The 21,776-nt window shown below is 37.5% G+C and overlaps 1 protein-coding gene and 1 pseudogene across 1 annotated transcript in view; one reads left to right on the forward strand and one right to left on the reverse strand.

The window, feature by feature from the left end:
• Positions 1–21,776, forward strand: part of ATP13A4 (ATPase 13A4) — a 118,196-nt gene that overhangs the window by 44,371 nt on the left and 52,049 nt on the right. Inside the window, exons 3-9 of the mRNA XM_065942810.1 lie at positions 4,249–4,395; positions 7,301–7,371; positions 7,463–7,543; positions 9,747–9,816; positions 11,542–11,676; positions 17,571–17,640; positions 20,644–20,778. Of these exons, the coding sequence (XP_065798882.1) occupies positions 4,249–4,395; positions 7,301–7,371; positions 7,463–7,543; positions 9,747–9,816; positions 11,542–11,676; positions 17,571–17,640; positions 20,644–20,778 (709 nt within the window). The remainder of the gene's footprint in view (positions 1–4,248; positions 4,396–7,300; positions 7,372–7,462; positions 7,544–9,746; positions 9,817–11,541; positions 11,677–17,570; positions 17,641–20,643; positions 20,779–21,776) is intronic.
• On the reverse strand, positions 13,844–15,408 carry LOC136173292 (mortality factor 4-like protein 1 pseudogene; annotated as a pseudogene).

The raw sequence follows: 21,776 nt of genomic DNA on the forward strand, positions 1-21,776 counted from the left end.
ATCCAAGGTAATACATACAACCCCAAATTAAAATACTGATTTCCTACTACCTCTTTGGAATTTTGCAATGGGTAACATTTTTTTTTTTAAAGGCCATCTTAGAGGTACTGCATTTTGTGAAGTGAACTTCTACACCAGAGGATAAGCCTGAACTTAAGTGACCATTGCTCTGTTCTTAAATTCCAAGAGACGAGGTGCTTACAGCAAAAGGTTGGAAAGAGAAAAGCAAGGTCACTTACTTCATTCAATATAAAAGTTAGTCTGGTATTTCCAGGTTCAGAAAGTGCAAGTCCACAGGAGAGAAAAATTGTCCAGGTTTGCTTCTCTATCTTTCTGTCCAGGTCAAACCTAAGTCTTCTGTGTACATTCCATTCTTTGAAATCCACTCAAGTTATTTTAAATCTTCTTTTAGAGTTCGAGGACTGGACTGGTCTGATTGATTCTCTTGGTGAAGAGGAGGTAAAGATGATGCTTGAGTGTTAAAACATCTAGATTTTCCAGGCAAACAATTTGGATTATATGCATTACAAAGCAATTATTTAAATTGTCTTGTCTTCCAGTGTATTTAAATATTTTATAGCTCAGTAAGTGCTTGGGAGAGCTGGGAAACAGACTGAAGAGGAAATAGCCAATTCTAAGTAAATATATTTCTTTTCCCAAAAGGAGAAATAAACTCTTAGAGATTCTAAATTTTTTTTAAAGGGAAAATAAGTTCTTAGTTGTAGAAAATCTCAGGAACAACATACTATGGAAATGAGGTACAGCACTGCACCCAACCAACATTTGTCACATCAGCTACAGGCCAGACTCAGCCTGGGTCACATACATTACACTTTTAATTCTGGAAACATCCATGAAATGTGTATTATCACCCCCACTTCCTGGATAATGAAAATTAAGTTCAGAGAGTGGCGATGATTTTTCAGTTTGGTTTGGAGCTGAGATTCCAACTCATTACCTTTCCATACTGGGCGACACCTAGCTGAAAACCGAGAGAAGTTGATGAGCTCACCCAGGGTGACCACTCCATAGTGACACGCTTTCCTTCCTTTTCTTTGTCTTATTTTCTCCTTAAAAAGTTGGATGCATTTCTTTCTTTTTTAAATTATCATTTTAAAAAATTATGCAATTTTTGAGGTTACTTTTCATTTATAGTCATTAAAAATGTGCATAATTTTACAGTCTTTAACAGAGTAGTAAACAAGGGAAAAGTCACTCTGGCATCTTTATTTAGCATCTAGAGTTCTGCTTTGTGTTATAGAGAATTTGAGTTAAAAGGCCCCAGGAGTAAAAGGGGATGACTGGAAGGGGATGAGCTTAGAGACCACCATATCCAAGCACCTTCAATTTAGTGATACTTTAGACTGTAATAAGAACTCCAGCCTTTAATACTTGCCTAGACTAAGATATGCAGTTAGTACATTGGATTAATACTGGTCCGTGAGAGCTTGGGAGTGCCAGTGTTCCAATTTGCCTTTTCCCTTTTAGGGATTACAGTCTAGAAGTCTGTTTGCTGTCACACTGAACCAGAGGGTGACAGCTTGATTTTGGGAGTCAGATTCTCTGTTGCTAGGAGATCAGAGATTCTGGGCAACTGGATGCCATTTGATACACAGTCTAGAAATCAAGGTGATTTTTATACACGAATCACAAACACTGTTGGACGACTTCTCAGAGGAAAGAGCTGAGATTTAGCCTGAGAAGACCTGGTCTCAGGTCTCTGTTCCCTCTTGCTCCCCATACCAGATTGACTTGGACAATTTTTAGCCTTGTTGATGGAGAATTTTCCCATGTGCAAAATGGAGATTTTAATATCGACTTTGGAGATTTGTGAACCTAAAATAGGACAACTGGTGCAACAATTGTTTATAAACTACCAAGCAATCACTTCAAAATTAGTAGTTAATATCATTTTGCTTCATTTAAGAGGACCAAGAGGACCTTATCTTCCTAATTGTCCCCACTTGGTGGCCTGAGGTCTCTGATCCTGATGCCTTTTTGTAATTTGTATTCCTATTTAGCTAAAAATTATATACTTTCTTACCAAGTTTTTCATTGATACTTCGTTTGATACTTGGTCCTTTGGCAATCTTAGCTCAGGCTGGGTATAAAATGGCAGTTCAATCAAATTGTATTTTTAAACAAAATATAGACTAAAGCAGAGGGTAAGACAGGATCTAGAAGGCCTGGGGGATGAAGGTGTCAAATCCCTGCTCTATGGTTACCAACTGTGACTTAGTTTCCTTCCTGTAGAATGGAGATGGTAATGAACAGTAACTACCTCCTAGGGTTTTTGAGCATTAAATGAAAGCATACGCATGTGGTGTTATATGTGCCTAAAACATAATAAGTGCTCAACAAATATTAACTGTTGTATTACTTTTATTGGAAACACAAAGTTTTTCTCATAACAGAGCACTTGACTCTTTCATGTGGTCAAAGGCAAAGCTAGATGATGCTGAGCTGTGTCAACTTGTATTCTAGGGAGTTGGTGGCATCTAGAACATGTCCCAGTTCAGTGGCTTAGTACTGGAAATGTAGCCACCTTCAGTCATTCTTAGGCTCTGGAGGTAACTCCATGCAGATGTGATTTGATTTAGTAATCTTTAAAAAATGAAGTATAGCCAACTTTACTGGTTTTTAATATTAACTCATTAATTTTCAAATTTCTACTAAGGCTTTTCCTTCCTCCCCTCCAGTCTCTTTAAATTTTCCTCTCCTTTTCTCTTCTTTCCTTGTCTTTCCTCTCCTTTCTTCCCTTCCTCTCCCCTCTTCTGTCCTCCCTCCTTCCTCTACTTCACCTTGCCTGATCATCTCCCTCCTCCCTCTGTCTTCAGTTGTCTCTCTCAGAATCTGTGCTAAGCCAGGCTGGAGCACAGACATCCATCAGACATGATCTCTACCCACAGTCTGAGAGAAGTGATAAGGTGAGGGGACAAAGAATGATGCAGTGAGGTAGTATGTAGTAAGAATCTCAAGTACCCTGATGATTTAGAGGAAAGATCAGAGAAATTAGGGTTGTTCCAATACATGAACTCTGAGTCAGACCCTGAAGTATGGTTAGGACCCGGCCCCAGGAAGACTTAAAAATACACACTCCAGGCTGAGGAAATGGTAGGAACAAGGGCATGGAGGTGGGTTTTGCCTGAGGAGAATCATTGTAAGAGACTTAGGTGCAATGATTACTAATACTTCTCACTGCCTTTTGCAGTCAGCTCACTCTTCATGGCTAACGTGTTGTGATGGAGATAATCTCTGGTTCTGACCTACATTCCTAGGCCTCGAATTGCTTCCCAGGCTTCACTCTCCTGGCCATTCTTCCTAGCTCCTGAGGTTTACCAGACATCCAAGTGGAATTTACATGTGTCATTTACACATTCATATAATAACCATTGCTATAATCAATCAGTCTCTGAGGGACCATTATGGTAGCTGTTACTCAGACCAGTGCTGCTGCCTCTAGTTTTATGCCGTGATGGAGTCATCAATGAACTGAAATTGAAGCAGCTTCAGTTAGGGTCATGCACAATGATACCTTCCTCAGCGCTGCCTATGCTAACATCTTGACAATTACTCTTGGGCATATTCAGCTCATACTTTCCATACTTTTCTCATCCATTCATCAGACTCTCATTGAGTGAATCAAAATTCCCCATGTGGATGGAATGTAAGTGACAGTAAAATATGGCACCTACCTTCAAGATTGGAAGAATTAAGAGAATGTAAGACAGAAGGTAATTGGGAGCACGAGGCGGGGACAGTGGCAATCTTTTGGAGTTGGTATAGTGACTGTCCTCCCCACCCCCACCCCCACAAGAGGTGGAATTGAAGTTAAGCCTCAAAATAAAAGGATGGTTCAGTTCACCTGGTCTCTTAGCCCTTTAGAAACACTTTGGAATGCTTGCTTGTTTGGGATTTTTTTTTTCCTATGAAATTTGTGTGTGATCGTAGCCCCATGGTTGGAGGGTAGTAGGGAAAACTAATTCTTACTGAAAATCTGCCTCATGACTCTTGAGTGCTGTCATATGCCACTGCATCATATTCACATTCTGATTCCTCAGTAAGTGATGACGAGACTTTGCCCCTTAAAGCTCTAAATCTACCAGCTTTCAAAGGCATATAGTCTCATCAAGAGGGTTTATTAACTCTGCAAACTTACACAATTATATAAAAACAATGCTTTTCAGGTTGAATTTTAGCCTGATGACTTCCTTAAATTCACAGGAGTTTTGGTGTTTATTTCCTCAGGATGAATTCCAAACTTACTCTCGGAAAAAGGTAATGTGGATCTGCCTGTCAGCTTTGAACAGTGCATTTCGGCTCAGTGCTGACAATCCTTTCATCACCACCGAGGAGAGTATCATAAATAGAGCCATAAGAAAGCCAGACCTAAAGGTAAGTATGATTATGGCTCCTGCAGATGCTAGGGAAGTTGAATCTTTTTTTGTTCCAAATATAAAATTAAATTCATATATAGCCAATACTTTAAAGTAACTGTAAATGGAATATAACCTTTAAAAATTGTGAGTCACTGTATTGTACACATGTAACTTACAGAATATTGTATAGCTACTCTATTTCAATAAAAACGGTTAAGTTCAGATCCTCCACTGTGCCAATCTTTAATTGACAGTATAGAACATTATAAAGAATATGGATTTTGGAGCCAGAGCTCAGTTCAAATCTCAGCTTCATCCTTCAAAACTGCAATCTTGAGTCAATTACTAAACTCTGCTGTTAGTTTTTTCATATATAAAATGATAATAATTTCTACTGCTAATATTAATTGATGAAATTCAATAAATTAAGAAATGCAAAGATCAATATAGTTGCAGGTATATAGTAGATGTTCAATGCATATTAACTCTTAGGAATATCATGCCCTGTAATTTAATCTATGCAATGGGATTTGTCTTACAATAAAGGTTAATCACAAAAGACTATCCTAGGAAGTTTATGTCTCTATAAAGTGATCTTATTTTGAATTTTGTCATTCAAATGTATTTGGATTACTCTTTGCCCATCATACTAAATTAGTATTACTTGAATTATGACTAGTTAACATTCGTATATAAAACGTATTTATAACAGACTTCTTTCTCTTAAATTTATATAGGTGTAGGCAACTATTTAAGTTGGTTTTATGAGCTCAAGGTCAGTTTTTGAAAATAATAAAGTCAATTGCTGAGCAGTTTCTCTACTGTCAATTGTTACCACTCAGTTGTCTTAATTGCCAAAACAAGCAAAAGCAAAAGAGGTCAAGCACCCAGCTAACAGATTGCTTAACCTGTGAGCTGGCCATGAACCTGGAGAAGTAGACGTCCCAAATCATCCCATGGACACAACCTTAGAATATTATTTACCTCTACGATCTTTAAATTTTTAAGAAAATATTTGTTTATTTATTTGGACTTCTCTAGTGGCTCATGGGTAAATAATTCACCTGCCAATGCAGGAGATGTGGGTTCGATGCCTGGGTTGGGAAGATCCCTTGGAAAAGGAAATGGCAACCTACTCCAGTATTCTTGCCTGGGAAATTCCGTGAACAGAGGAGCCTGGTGGGTTGCAGACCATGGGATCACAAAAGTTGGATTCGATTACAACAACAGCATAATTTATTTGTTTTGTTGCACCAGGTTTTAGTTACAGCACATGGGATCTTTAATCTTTGTTGGTGTCTTTAGTTACGGCATGTGGGATCTAATTCCTTGACCAGAGATCAAACCTGGGCTCCCTGCATTGGGATCTCAGAGTCTTAGCCACTGGACCGCCAGGGAAGTCTCTCCACCATCTTTAATTTCATCAAACGAATAAGTGGACTGACAAACGAAGACATGTTCAAATAAACAAACAGAATGTGAGGAAGGGGCAGAAGTCTTGAAAAGGAAAGTTCTGGGACCTAGGCTCAATATTTGCATTTACCAGTGTTTTTATTTTATTTATTTATTTATTTTTTAATGTGAAAGAAAATATTTATTAAGTTTTGTATTTATTTTTTTAAAATTTTTTTTCATTTATTTTCATTAGTTGGAGGCTAATCACTTTACAACATTGTAGTGGTTCCTGTCATACACTGACATGAATCAGCCATGGAGTTACATGTATTCCCCATCCTGATCCCCTCTCCCACCTCCCTCTCCACCCGATTTCTCTGGGTCTTCCCAGTGCACCAGGCCCGAGCACTTGTCTCATGTGTCCAGCCTGGGCTGGTGACCAGTGTTTTTAAAAGTGCCTTAGTTGACTCCAACTATTGCTCCATGACAATATGACAGTCTTACCATTTCTCTTTGTGCTTAATTAGATCACCAGTTAAGAGAAGTTCAGATTCATAGGTAAAATTGCTTTAAAAATTAGAAACAAAAAGTCATAATGCCATAAGCATTAACCTTTCTTCTCCTTCCCATTGACAGTACCCTCAGATGCTCATTTCCTAGAGTTCATTTTCTTGCAATAATGTCCTCACAGACTTCTAGAATCTGTCAGTCTAATCTTTTTTTTAAATGTCTCTTCCATAGGTTACTTTGCAAATCTGTTGCTTACAAAATTAAGTTCTAAATACTTACCCAAGCATTTGAGAATTCACACTCTGATCTTTATTTATCCTTCCAACCTCCTTCTCCATTCAGCCATCAAATAGGTCCTCTTACCTGCCCTACCTGCCAACTAAATTGTACAAAACTTCTTTGAAATGTCATCTTCTCATCTGAACAAAATTCTCCCAATCCTTAAGAATGAAGCTCTGATTCTTCTTCTTCATGACACCTTCTGTCATCTACCCTCTATATTTCTACAGTATTTCAATATTATAATTTTTGCTTTATTTTGCATTAATTTCTTTAACATGTACATAATTTGACTGTATGATACAGTTTTCCCTTTTTATAACATATTTCCTTTCCTTGTTAGGTTATCAAGTAGTGGAATGCAGAGGCTGAGTTTTACTTATATAAGTCCATGGTACACACTGATTGAATGAAGACTTCAAATAAAGAATGCCATTTCTGTAGTAGCCAAGGATAGGATATGCTGCTGTTGCTGCTAAGTCACTTCAGTCGTGCCCGACTCTTAGCAACCCCATGGACTGCAGCCTACAAGGCTCCTCCGTCCATGGGATTTTCCAGGCAAGAGTATTGGAGTGGGGTGCCATTGACTTCTCTGATGGGATATGCTAGGAAAGGATAAAATCTTAAGTATATTAGGGCTCTCCCTTTGCTTCTTCCGCAAATGTTTCTTTAGTCTCTGGATTGTGTGTATCTACTCATCTTCAAACTGGAGATTTCTTAGTACTTTTCTTTTGCAGGTGAGATGCATAAAAGTACAGAAAATAAGATATGTTTGGGACAACTTGGAAGGACAGTTCCAGAAAATTGGGTAAGTTGTTTGAGCAATTGTATCCAAAAAGAAAAATACTATCTCAGAAATATTTTGCTAAATATATTTCTCTATATTATTATTATTTTAGCTGTTTGGAAGACTGGCTAAGTTCTGCCAAGATACACCTAAAGTTTGGATCTGGTCTGACAACGGAAGAACAAGAGATTAGGTATCAAGTTTATTGTTATCTATCTATGTACCTATGGATGCATAGATGCCTATACTGTTATCAATTTTTTGATAGCTGGAAACGACTGTCACCAGGTAGTCTAAAAGAGGGCCCAGGAAATAGCTGTCTTAACTGGTTATTAATAACGTCAGAATATGTTGTAGCACTCTATTTAATATTATTAAAGCAAATGCTTTTATATACATTATCTCACTTCAACAGAGCAACTTCGTGGGGGAGTTAGAACAGACACCCTTATCATCTCAATAAAACAGATGCAAAATCTGAGACTCAGAGAGGTTAATGGCCTAAACAAGGTCACACAGATAGAAGTGACAGAGGAAGAATTACATCTTTGACTATAGGTTTACTTATCTTTCTACTCTGCACAATGCTTCTCAAGGTTACTATAATAAGGTTGAACCAGTTTTGACTAATCAGGAAATATGTATTATAATATGATAATGTAGTGAAATAATAATTGTAGAGCAGTAGTAGAATACCACTCAAGACTTGTAGCTCTACAACTCTAAATCAGTTACTGGGCATAGAAGCAAGGTTTGGGAAGGGCATTGCATTGAATGTCAAGAGCCTGTTACTAATTTCCTGTGTGCTTTAAGCACATAGCTTCTCCTTTCTAGGTTTCAGTTTCTTAATTGTTTAAAAGTGGGGCGGGGGGAGAACTCTGTACACACCTTGCTAGCCCTCAGTTCAGTTCAGTTCAGTTCAGTCGCTCAGTCGTGTCCGACTCTTTGCGACCCCGTGAATCGCAGCACGCCATGCCTCCCTGTCCATCACCAACTCCCGGAGTTTACTCAAACTCATGTCCATCGAGTCGGTGATGCCATCCAGCCATCTCATCCTCTGTCGTCCCCTTCTCCTCCTGCCCCCAATCCCTCCCAGCATCAGGGTCTTTACCAATGAGCAACTCTTCGCATGAGGTGGCCAAAGTATTGGAGTTTCAGCTTCAGCATCAGTCCTTCCAATGAACACCCAGGGCTGATCTCCTTTAGGATGGACTGGTTGGATCTCCTTGCAGTCTAAGGGACTCTCAAGAGAGTCTTCTCCAACACCATAGTTCAAAAGCATCAATTTTTCAGTATTCAGCTTTCCTCACAGTACAACTCTCACATCCATACATGACCACTGGGAAAACCACAGCCTTGACCAGACAGACCTTTATTGGCAAAGTAATGTCTCTGCTTTTTAATATGCTGTCTAGATTGGTCATAACTTTCCTTCCAAGGAGTAAGCGTCTTTTAATTTCATGGCTGCAATCACCATCTGCAGTGATTTGGGAGCCCCCAAAAATAAAGTCTGACACTTGCTAGTCCTAAGTTTCTATGATTCCTGCATTCCTCTCCTCACCATTTTAGGGTGGAGCTTTGGTGGCACTTTGAATAGACCCACAGTCTACAGCATCAGCCTCAGTTGGATGCTTGTTAGAAATGCAGCATCTCAGACCACACCTCACCCTTACTGAATCAGAACCTTGCCATTAACAAGACCACAAGATTATCTAGGTGAACATTGCATTTGGGAAGCACTGCTGTAATACATTCTGTTACGTTCTTTGATCTGAGCATCTACATAGAAGCCACAGATAAAGTGTTTAGTGTTCTTAACAGCAAAATACTCACAGAGAGTCATTGTTCTGTAGAATCAAAGAAACACATCTCTGAGTTTTCAATTAAAGGACTGTGTATCTGTGCAACTATTTTTGAGAACTTGGCATCTTTTCACTCACATTAAAATAAATTCTGCAGCTTCCCAGAACTGAATAGGAGGAGGGAAGCAGGCAGGGTGTTTCTTATCAGTAAAACTGTTCTCTTGTAATGAACCCCCATCCCACATCCATGGAGCCAGAGTTGGGGAGAGAGTTGAGAGTGTGCCAATCCTGAAACTGCCTGAATGGAGCAATGATTAAAATTAAATATCCAAATTACCATCAGGGAAAAATTTAAACTTCATGAAGAGTCTAGTTCAATAAATGTAATAGGATCATGTTTATTGGTTTTCACCTGGAAACCCTCCCCTTCTCCAGTTATTTTGAGAAAGATGGAGATATTATGTTATAAGGGAGGTGTATATTGATCTGACAAGTGAGAAAGAATGGAACATGGAACAGACCTTTTTATCAATAGATGAGAAATCATTTATTTTTATTAGTAGTGACTGAGTGTTCTGTGATCTCTCCCCACAGGAGGTTAATATGTGGGCCAAATACTATCGATGTTGAAATCACGCCCATTTGGAAGCTGCTCATTAAGGAGGTAATCAGTATTTTCTCTTGGTGCTGGTTAGAAAAGTTTGGTTCTAGTCAAATTATCAGGAATGTTATTTGTCAATGGTAACCATACTTTGGACTATTTTTAAAGAATGCTAAGCATATTCCCATCCCTACTCTTTCTTTTACATATACATTGACTGTTATAGCATAAGATAGGATGCTCATGTGTCTACTTACCCTTTAATGACTCAGTGAACACAGGATTTCCATTCTCTGTTTCCTTTTTAATCCTATGCTTTTATCTCCTGTCTCATCTTTGTGACGCTGTAATAATAATAAAAACTTAACCAACTCAATTCCTTTCTTATGGGCAGCATACACAATTTCCTCAGCACCTAAAATTGTAAGAGAAAAGCATTTGTTCAGCCTTATTAGTTCTATTGATCTCAGTGTGTGGGGGGGAGGGAAAGAAAGATTTGACCATCATTTACTTCCTTGAATTTTTTCTCTTTGACGCTATCCCTGGGCTTATTTTTCATTTTACAGTGATTATTGACACTGTAACTATACAGCTATACCCTGGATCCCCTCCTGCACATGATCTGTGCTCCTCCTTGCCTTAAAATGGGCTTACTAAACCCCAGCTTCTTTCTCAATAATTTTTAGCAAGCTTTAAGGCATGAATGAAAGCAGAAGAAACTCATAAGAAAAGTTTCTGTGTGCTTATTCCCTAACCAGAGGCAAAGATTATGATTTCTGTTTTAGAAAGATGAAAATCAACTAGAAGGAATTTGAGTAAGGGCACAAAATGTTTTTAACCCAAGCAGGATCACAACTGTTGGAGTTAAATCCCTACTTTCTCCCATAGTGTTCTAGATGCTCAGCTACAGATTATCCCTTCAGCTTGCCTCTCTATTTATGAGAAAATTTAGTCTTCAACTCACACAATAAAGTATTTGAAAGGCTTCAGATATGACAATGTTTGTCATGGAGAAGGACAGTAAACTAGAAAGAATTTAAACTCTGTAAACCTGACCTACTACTTCACTCTTCTGAAGGCCAGTAAATGTAAACTGGACATGATTCTACTACTACATACATATAATAGACATAGAATGTGTTAGTCACTCAGTCTCGTCCAACTCTATGCAACCCCCATGGACCGTAGCCCGCAAGGCTCTTCTGTCCATGGAATTCTCCAGGCAAAAACACTGGAGTGGGTTGCCATTCCCTTCTCCAGGGGATCTTCCTGACCCAGGGATCAAACCCAGGTCTCCTGCATTGCAGGCAGATTCTTTACCATCTGAGCCACCAGGGAAGCCATGATATTTTGTACTCCTCAAAGGACAGTTGTCATGGTCAACATGAGGAAACATGAGATGATACTTTGTAAATTAATAAGGTGCAGTGGTGATTGAAAGTAAGTTGCTCTGGGGCCAGATCGTCTGGGTTCATGTCCTGGTCTAGGATACTGCTTGTGACATTGGGCAATTTCTCAGTATCTAAGGCTCTGTTTCTTCATCTTTACCATGGAGATAAGTAATGACTTCTGTTTTAATGAGATAATTATGGGAATTAAATGAGTAAATTCAGGTCAAGTTGCTTAGTGCAATATCTAGCACATGGTAATTGCTGCATAAATAGAATAAGAATATTTTATGGGATAATTTGTGTCGTGGAGATGATTATGATAACCAAAAAGCCAATGAATAGCCAATGTAAAGCCTAAATATCTCCTTTGTCTTCCTGTTTTTATGTCTATCAATAGGTTTTAAATCCATTTTATGTATTTCAACTCTTCAGTGTCTGTCTGTGGTTTAGTGAAGACTATAAGGAGTATGCTTTTGCCATCATAATCATGTCCATCATTTCCATCGCTTTGACTGTATATGATCTCAGAGAGGTGAGTTTAACCACTAACGCTACAGTCTCAAAAAGGAAGAATTCTGACTAGGTTGAAATTTTGTTAGAAAAGAGTATAATGGGGAAATAGTCATTGCCCACCATGTGTGTGCTCAGTTGTGTCTGTTTTGCGACCCCATGGACTTTGGAGCCCACCAGGCTCCTGGTCCATGGGATTTTCCAGTCAAGAATACTGGAGTATGTTGCCATTGCTTTCTCCAGGGTATATTCCCAACCCAGGGATCAAACCCAGGTGTCTTGCACTGCAGGCAGATACTTAACTGCTGAGCCACCTGAAAGAAGTCACTGCTCACCTCATAGCAAATGAGACCACATTTGTAAATATCTAGCACATTTGCTGATGCTCAACAAGTACTAGTTCGTTCCATTCCTTCACATCTCAATCCCTAACCTTTCAAGTTATTTTTCCCCTCTGTTTAGTTTATTAAGTTTTACTATAATATGTGTATATTTATGAATTAAAAATAAGTGAAAAAATATATACAGAATACTGATGGATCTTAAAGATGGTGGAGATAGAGGAGTCTTTATTGTTTAATAGGGACTTCTGTGGCTTAGTCGGTAAAATATTTGCCTGCAATGCAGGACACTGGACTAGGTCAGGAAGACCCCTGAAAAGGAAATGGCAACCAGCTCCAGTATTCTTGCCTGGGAAATTCCATGGGCAGAGCGGCCTGGCGGGCTACAGTCCATGGGGTCTCAATGAGATGGACATGACTTGGTGACTAAACCATAGCCACCAAGCAATGTTTAGTATCTTTACTCTTTGTGTTGAGTTGGTACTCATTTGTCAATACCCCAATACAACTCTTGGTTTTCCTTGTACCTGTACCAGAGGATCGAGGTGCTGTTGGGAAAAAATATCACACAGTACAGGTTGTTTGACTGTGTTATAAATCCATGAATATTGATCTCATCTGGGCAAGCTTTCTCTAGTCAACATGCTCTCCAATTCTCTGAAATTAAAGTTTCAGACCAAACCTTCATTCAAGTTTCTAAGATGCCTAACTATTCACATTCTACCTTTCCTCTAACTCAGCTAATATTCTGTTTCATTGCTTTTTTCACAAAGATGGAAACCATAAGATAGGAATTTCAAGACAGCATTTAAACAAGCTCATGTTTCTCCATCAGCACTTAAACATGCTCAAGTATTTCCCAACTTAAAAAAAGAAAAAGAACCAAATGAAAAAATCCCTTTTTTTGACCGTACCTCAGACTTAAGCTATGACTCCCTCTTTTCTCCCTTCGAAGCAAAACTAACTGAGCTCATTTTGCTTCTTTCATCATTTACTCATCTTTTCTCATGTCTCACCCATACTGAGCTGGCTTCCTTTCTTGTAATTCCATTCAAACAACTATTGTTGAGGTCACCACTATTATCCTAAAATAACTTTAAAATTAAAGGACAATACTTTTCTTTAAATTAGGTGGTGGTGTTGTTTCTTAACAGAAGGAAAAACACATGAATGCAATAAAAAAATTCATACAGAACAAAACTGTAAATGAGGAGTAAATACTCCTCCTACCTTAGTTCTTTCAGTGTTTGGGTCTCCTTTTAAGAGGCATTCACTGGGATCAGATGTTTTACATACTTCCAGCACTGTTAAACACATATACATTAATTTGTTTTGTGCAAATGGAAGTGTATTATATATACTGTTATACCCTTGGAATTTTCACCTTATATATCTTAAATATCTTTCACCTAATATGTCTTAAATATCTTTCCATATCTGCACAAATATACTTTCTCTAAACATATCATAATTTTGAAGCCAGTCATATTGATGGATATTTAGATTATTCCTAGTTTTTTGCTGGTAAAACACTGATACATTGAGGATATTTGCACATATATGTTTTCACACATCAATGTATATGTGTGTTTACAAATATGTATAAATCACAAATATGTGTAATTTATATCACATATAAATGTGTGTATAATGTATCTGTTAATAAGGAGATATGGATTTTCTATATTTGAAACTAGAACTATTTAATCATAAGCTATATATTATTTTATTTTATTTTTTGAAATTTAAAGAAAAAATTTATTGAGGATCTGAAAAACAATTTATAAAAGATTAACTTTTCCAGAAAACTGTAGCTACACAATGCATTGCATCTATCATGTTAAAACGTGCGTTAGACACAAATACAAAAACCATGAAACAAGCCACCGTTCTTCAACAATCTCAGCAAAGATAAAATGCCTAAGGAACAACATGGATGGATGACTCGCAAAGGATGGGCTCTTTACTTTAAGCACCATAAAAAAAAAGGGGGGAGCACAAATGGATGAGTGTTCAGTTATATACACTGAATTGAACCTTTGGCACTAGGAATCAGAGCATTCTGTCATATAGCATTAACACATATTATAAAAGTGCGTAGTGTCAAAGGAATAGAAACCACCAGCGTTCAAAAGCAGCTTTGTCAATGAAGCAATAAAACACTCTACAGTATGTCTCTCTGTTGTCCATCACTGAATACACTGGTAGCAACTTTGAAATGAAAAAAAGGAAAGAAAAGGAGCTGTAACTCCTTTTATTTTCTCTGTTTAAAATCAAACAGAAAACAAACATCAATTTTGTTATACACGAACATTTCCAAAGTACATTGTTTGTACAAGAGAAGGACTAAGAAACAAAAAGGTGTTTACAGAGATCAAACATGGGTGGGTGCACGCGCCTCACACTGCTTTCCGATGGTACTCAGGGGGAGCCACTTCATAATCACTGGCACTAAACAAAGTTGCAGAGTTCTTTGCCAGGTATTTTAGGAAATCGTGAAGATAATTCAGTAATAAAGCAAGGCTCTTCTCATCCAGAGGTGTATAGGCCAACATTGCTCCAATTCGTACAAACAGTCTCAGGAGATGTGGCACCCCATACACCTGGGACATGGGTGCATCAGGGTGGTCCGCAAGGATCTCAGCGTCCTGCGGCCTCTCAAATTTGTAGAGCAGTTGAGTGCCCAACATCACATTGAAGTATTCCTTTATCCCGGCCACAACCTCATTGACTGCATACTCCTTATTATCTGTGTTTCCTCGCGATTTCTTATAAGTTGCATAATCCTCTAGGATGGAATCCACGTTCTTCTTGGCGGGAAGATAGACGAGCTGTTTTTGCCGGGTAATTAAGTCCCAGTCATCAACAAGCCATGGTTTCAGTTCTTCAGGAATCTTGACTTTACCTTCAACTCTGCTCATAAATGTTTCCTCATTTCCAACAGTAGGATCTACTCGAGCCCTTTTCTTGCGAGGAGGCTGAGGTGTATCACTAGTGCTGCCACCATCTCCATTTCCAGGTGTCTTTTGTTTGTTCTTTTTTGTCTTCACTTCAATATTTTTTTGTTGTAGCCCAGCAGTCTTCTTTCCAGGGGCAGCCCCTCGCATCTTCCCCTCTGCATATTGTTCCTGATTGGCTTTTTGAAGTTCTCTCTGTTTTTGTAAATTGGTATCCACGTATTTGAGTACTCTGCTTTCTGGAACCCATTCATCCCAATTTTTATTCCAACCACTGTAATGGATGAAGTATTTGACCTGTTTATCCTTTATGGCAACTTTTACACACTTTGCTTCATACAGAAGAGGCCCATGAAAGCACAGCACTCTCTCACCCTCCTGGAATTTAGGCTTCGGGTCCTGCTTCGGCGCCATTTATAAAAGATTCACCACCGCCGCCTCCTCCTTCTCCCACCCCGCCTCTGTATATTATTTTAGTAGACGTTGTTGCTGCTGCTGCTGCTAAGTCACTTCAGTCGTGTCTGACTCTGTGCGACCCCATCCCTGGGATTCGCCAGGAGAGAACACTGGAGTGGGCTGCCATTTCCTTCTCCAATGCATAAAAGTGAAAAGTGAAAGTGAAGTCACTCAGTCATATCTGACTCTTCGTGACCCCATGGACTGCAGCCTACCAGGCTCCTCCGTCCATGGGATTTTCCAGGCAAGAGTACTGGAGTGGGGTGCCATTGCCTACTCCAAGTAGAAATTGTTAAATGTGTCTTAAACAAGTAATACTAATATTCCCCCAAGAGTAGATGAGTGTTTTCCTCATTTTTGCCACTATAAGTGAAAGTAGAATTCTTCTACTTTAATAGCATGTTTTCCATTGATAGTTGAGCTTTTTTTTCATTTTAAGATGTTTGTTTTTCTTTTGCTGTGAACTGTATTCATATCCCTCATTAATTTTTATTGGGTGGCTGGTCATTAGTTTGCAGATTTTATGATTCCCTTGCAACAGTGAATTCTTTTTCCAAAGTGTAGATTTCACTAAACCTTTCAATTGCATTTGACTCTGTTAACTACTGACAACACACTCTCCACTTCTCTAGATGTTCTTCCATTCTCCACCCCCACCAGCCCCCCACCCCTGCCTCTTTTTTTTTTTATTTTTGGCTGCTCCTTTCAGCATGAGGAACTTCCTTGACCAGGAATTGAACCTGTGCCTATGCAGTGAAAGTGAGGAGTCTGAACCACTAGATCACTAGGGAAATCTCTTTTTATAGTTCATCCTCCTCTACCTGGCTTTTCAAAATACGGATGCCTCAAAACCAAAACAATATGAAGATGTTTACCACTTAAAGACTTCCACTTCCTCCATCCCTCCACTTGTGCAACCTCTTTTATTAACTTCTTGTGCTTCTTCCAAAAATTTTTTTGGAATATACATATATTTTGTTTTTCTTTCCTAGGTAAGAGGGAGCATAATTACATTATTTTCTACCTAGCTTTATTGCTATTATTAATAATGGTGTCTTGATGGTCTTTTCATGAGAGTACAACTGGGTCTTCACTATTCTTATATTGTATACTAATGAATTCTGAAAGCATATGCTAATGACTTTCAAATTTATGTATATATTTCCAGTCCAAATATCTCTTTTGAATTTGAAACTCATAGTTCAACAATCTATTTGTTTCAATGTCACTAAGATTTCTTTTGGTTCATTAGCTATAAATGCTTCAAAAATGCTTTACTTTTTCCATTTTATTGTTGATCATAGCAATATATTTATGTGTGTGATTATTTGATTAAATGTATTTACCCAGTAGGTTGTAAATTTCTTGATGGTAAGAATCATTCTGCTTTGTTGACCATTCTACTGCTATCTCTTAGCATAAGGATTATTCAATAAATGTGGAATGACTGCATAAATACATAAAATAATAGATTAATAGCAGAAAACTTTTCACCTTATATTATTCTGTTGACTATTCTTAGGACATATTAATCAAATCTGTACATGATTTGAAGCTAGGAGATTGAAGGAGTGTCTTAAATAACAAAATCAGGAAAAAAATGAAAAGATCAAATGATTGGGACTTTTTAATCCCCAGAACCATGTGAAAGGTCTTTCACACAATAGTTTCCTAATAAATGTGAAATCAAATATAGTTATATTACTATTTTTGCCTGCTCTTATTTATTCACTGTCAATGTCCCATATATCTTATATATTAAAGTATATAAAATACAATGAGGAAAGAACAGGAACCATTAAACTCCTTATGAAGTTAAATTAGGAATTCTGCTGTAGGATGACCCAAAGCTGAAATAATGCTTGGTTCTTGAAGCTATTTAGGTATAAACATAAATCTTGAATGATCAAAGTTCTTTTGAGTGGGCAGAGCATGTTGGGAAATTTCTTTCTACTAAGCAACACATGCTTCTTATCACTGGATGAAGACCACCACAAGTTGGATGCTTTTTCAGTTGAGTAGCAGGCTACTCAGTCTTGTTTACAAAGCATACATTCAGTTGGCTCCATCTTTAAAGAAGGCTGACACTTTACTGGCTATTATCTGGGCCCTATCCTAAAATAGAAAAGGCTTTTTTCCTATTGTCTGTTCTTCTTTTTCAGCAATCTGTAAAGCTCCACCGTTTAGTTGAAGCACATAATAACATTACAGTCTCTATATATGGGAAAAATGGTAAGTCACTTCATTTTAGATCTATGTGTTGTCCATGTGAAATCAGAAAGGGATTTAAATTTTTATTTCTGATTTTCCCTACTACTCTTATTTTCATATGTCTGTTTTGCTGTGCAATTACTTAAAGGGCTAAGGAATTTGACATTTTTTTTTCACTTTAAAAAATGGGGAGTAAAATTGACATACCATAAACTGAACATATTAATATTTGAATTATACAATTTGGTAGGTTTGGACATTGTACCTCCTCATGAACTATCACCACAGTAAAGATAATGACTGTCCATCACCTCTAAAAGTTGTCTCGTGCCTGTTTGTAATATTCCCTCCAACTTCTTACTGTGCATCCCCACCCTCAGGCAACCACTTTGCATGTTCAGGATATTTTATAAATGGTACTGCACAGTATGCATTTTTGTCTTGTAAAGTATCAGTTCAGTTCAGTCGTGCAGTCATGTCTGACTCTTTGCGACCCCATGAACTACAGCATGCCAGGCTTTCCTTTCCATCATCAACTTTTAAAGTATATCTTGGGTTTAATTTTGCGGAGAACCAAGTTCATAATAATTTTGAAGTTCATCCATTCTTTAAAACAACATCAATAGCTTATTCTTATTTATAAGTGAATTCCTTTGTCCACGTAGACCAGTTAGTGAATGCATTTAGTTGTTGATGGAAATTTGAGTTATTTCCACTTTGGGACTATTACAAATAATTCTGCTTGAATGTTTGGATTCAATTCTTTCTATGGACATGCACTTTCATTTCTTATGGGAAAATACCTGATTGTAGAATGATTGAATCATATGACAAATAAATATTTAACTTTTAAAGCAACTGCAGAACTGTTTTCAGAAGTGGTTGTGCCATTGTGCATTCCCACCAGCAGTGTGTAAGAGTTCCAGTTGCTTCATTTTCTTGCCATTACTCAGTATGGTCAGTCTTTTTCATTTTAATCACTTCAATAGGTGAGTGCTAGTATCTCATTGTTGTTTTAATTTGCATTTTCCTAATGACTAATGGCATTGAGCACATTTTCAAGTGCTTATTTGCTACTTTTATATCTTTGGTGAAGTGTCCATTCAAATCTTTTTATTAGACTGTTTTCTTATTATTAAATTGTGAGAGTTCTTTCTACATTCTGGATGCAAGTCTTTTTTCAGATATAATTTGCAAGTATTTAATCTCAGTATGTAACTTATCTTTTCATTCCCTTCATGGTGTCTTAAAAGGGTAGATGTTTTTTACTTTTGTTAAAGTCTAGTTTGTTGATTTTTTTCTTTAGTGGATCACGTATTTGTGTCATCTAAGACATCTTTGCCTAATTTAAGGTCATCAAGACTTTCCACGATGTCTTCTAGAGGTATAATAGTTTTAAGTTTTACATTTAGGTCTCTACTTTATTTTGAGGGTTGCTTTTGGATTGAAGTTCATTTTTTGCAAACATATATCCAAAATGTCCTAATACCATGTATTGAAAAGGCAGTTCTTTCTTCACTAAATTGTCTTTGCACTTCTGTCAAAAATCAGTTTCCTGTACCTGAATGGATCTATCTGGACTCTTTATCCTATTCATCCTATTCTACTATTCTAATATTTACCTGTCTTTATATTCATTCCACATAACGTGACTGTATAAGTCTTAAAATAGAATAATATTAGTCCTCCAACTTTGTTCTCTTTCAGGATTGTTTTGGTAATATAGGGCTCTTTGCATTTCCATATGATTCTTAGAATCAGCTTGCCAATTTCTACCAAAAAAAAAAAAAAAAAAAAAAACCATGCTAAAAGTTTAACTGAGATTGTGTTGAATCTTTAGATCAATTGGTGAAAAATTGGTATGTTAACAAATCTGGGTCTTATGACCTGTGGACATGCTATCTCTCCATTTAATCTTCTTTGATTTTTCTCAGTCTTGTCTTATAGTTCTCAGTGTGTAGCCTTTTACATTCTTTTTCATTATTGGATTTTCACTGCTCACAACTCCTCTCAGAGAACAGAATTAGAGAAACTACATATAGAAAAAGGCAAGCAAATATATTTGCATATATTCTTATATACATACACATGCACATCTGTGTTATTTTACCATCTATCTGTTGAAAATCATCCATTTACACTATCATTTCCAATTCCAGTCCAGTACCACAAAGTTCATTCTGATTTTATTTCTGTTTCTTATAACTTCCTTTCTTCAGTGAGAAACCTGTCTCTCTTCAGCCTCATTGTATCAACTTATAGTATCAATCCTGCCTTTCTCACCCTGGCCGGACTCCAATATCTCAAACCAGACCACTGCCACTATGGGGATCTTGTCTCCCTCCTTGGGCTCTGACACTGCACCCAGCCACGTAAGCACCCACTCATCCAGTTAAGGCTTCACCATGTGGAATGGTCTACCACCCCTACCCCCCTTTACCCAGCCCCCTGCATGGATGTCTGTCTTGCTTAACTGCTTGTAGCTTTGGGACTGAATAAGGAAGATAAGAAATAAAGAAAGGTCAGAAAGAAGGACAGAAGGCAGAAAGGAAGGATATATTTTTCAATTTTCTTACTATGAATCAGAGTAAATATCCTTTCAAACACCATGCCGCTTGTAGTATGTATGTGTGTGTCTGTTTGCATGTGAGTTATATGGTAACATATCCAGCAATTTTGCTATACAGTCATTTGCTTTACATCTTTTTTTTTCTCAAACTCTTTTTTTATTAGTAATATTAATCTTTTGTCTGCAATGTAAGTTTCAAACATGTTCTTTGAATTTGTCATTAGTTTTTTCTCTGCCTATTTATTTTTTATTGCCACACAAAGGTCTTTATTTTATGTAATATAATGTATTCCCTTTTTTCTTATTGTTTGCAGATTTAGAGTTAATGTTGCGGAATTGCTTCCTTTTTATATATACTTTGGTTGCATTTTCATTGATTTCCAATTTAGATAGATGTTGGACTGTGTTTTTGTGGGAAAAAACCTGACTCAACTTTGTCTCCTCACACTTTTCAGCTGGAGTCCAGGAGCTAGAATCACGCTTCCTGGTACCTGGAGATCTATTAATTCTGATGGGGAACAAAGTGCAAATGCCATGTGATGCCATTCTGATTGATGGCAGCTGTGTGGTGAATGAAGGCATGCTGACAGGTACAATTCTATCTCCTCACATACAGCCTCTGCTGGTTCTCCCAGGTTTCTCCTGAATGATAATGGCAGAGCACGCGGCTGCTATGGGGCCTTCCTACTCTCATAAATCTTACTAATAGTCCTGCACTGGACAGACCTGAGAGTTCAAATTAAAGCTGATTTCTATATGCTAGGTTTGATAACAGTCCTAACTTTTTGAGTGTTTAGCATTTCTTTCCTGCAAAAAGATTATTGCAATCCTATCATTTTAAAGATTTAAAGAAATTTAAAGGTCATTTGATGTTTCAGAATCACCTGTGGCTTTTATGTTTAGTGTTTTTCTATAAAATGTATCTTCAGATAAACACAGATTGTTTGAAAACCATTAATGACATCCTGAAACACCCTTCCTGCCCCAGGTCAAGTTCATTTTTTCTAGCTTGGTTTGAAAATGTTGAAAAGTAGTTGATGCAGAATTTGACAAAAATCCTACCTTGAAAATGCACACTGGATATTTTTGAATAATTGTGTTTCATTTTTAATTTTCATTGTTATTTATTATAATTTTAAATGAATAAATATTTATTTATTATTTATTGATTTACTTATTTATTGGCTTTACTTATTGATTTATTTATTTATTGGCTTTACTGGGTCTTAGTTGTGGCACATGGGATGTTTTGTTGGGTCTTGCTGGATCTTTGTGGCACATGGTCTTAGTTGCCAATAGGCATGTAGGACCTTAATTTCCCAACCAGTGATTGTACCCACATCACCTGCATTATAAAGTGGATTCTTAACCACTGAACCACCAGGGAAGTTCCTAGATTTCATTTTTCAATTGCATGCTGGAGTTGGGAGAGATATCATATCAGGGATATGGGAGCTGAGTTTCAGAGAGAAGGTCTTGCTCAAGGTCACAGTGCTTTGAGTTCTCACTCACATATGCACTTATGAGGAGATGTTACAGCCTTTCTGTAAGAATCACAAATGCTTTTTCAGAGATGGAATTGGAGGCT

The sequence above is a fragment of the Muntiacus reevesi genome, chromosome 8, assembly GCF_963930625.1.
Source record: "Muntiacus reevesi chromosome 8, mMunRee1.1, whole genome shotgun sequence".
NCBI classification, from domain to species: Eukaryota; Metazoa; Chordata; class Mammalia; order Artiodactyla; family Cervidae; genus Muntiacus; species Muntiacus reevesi.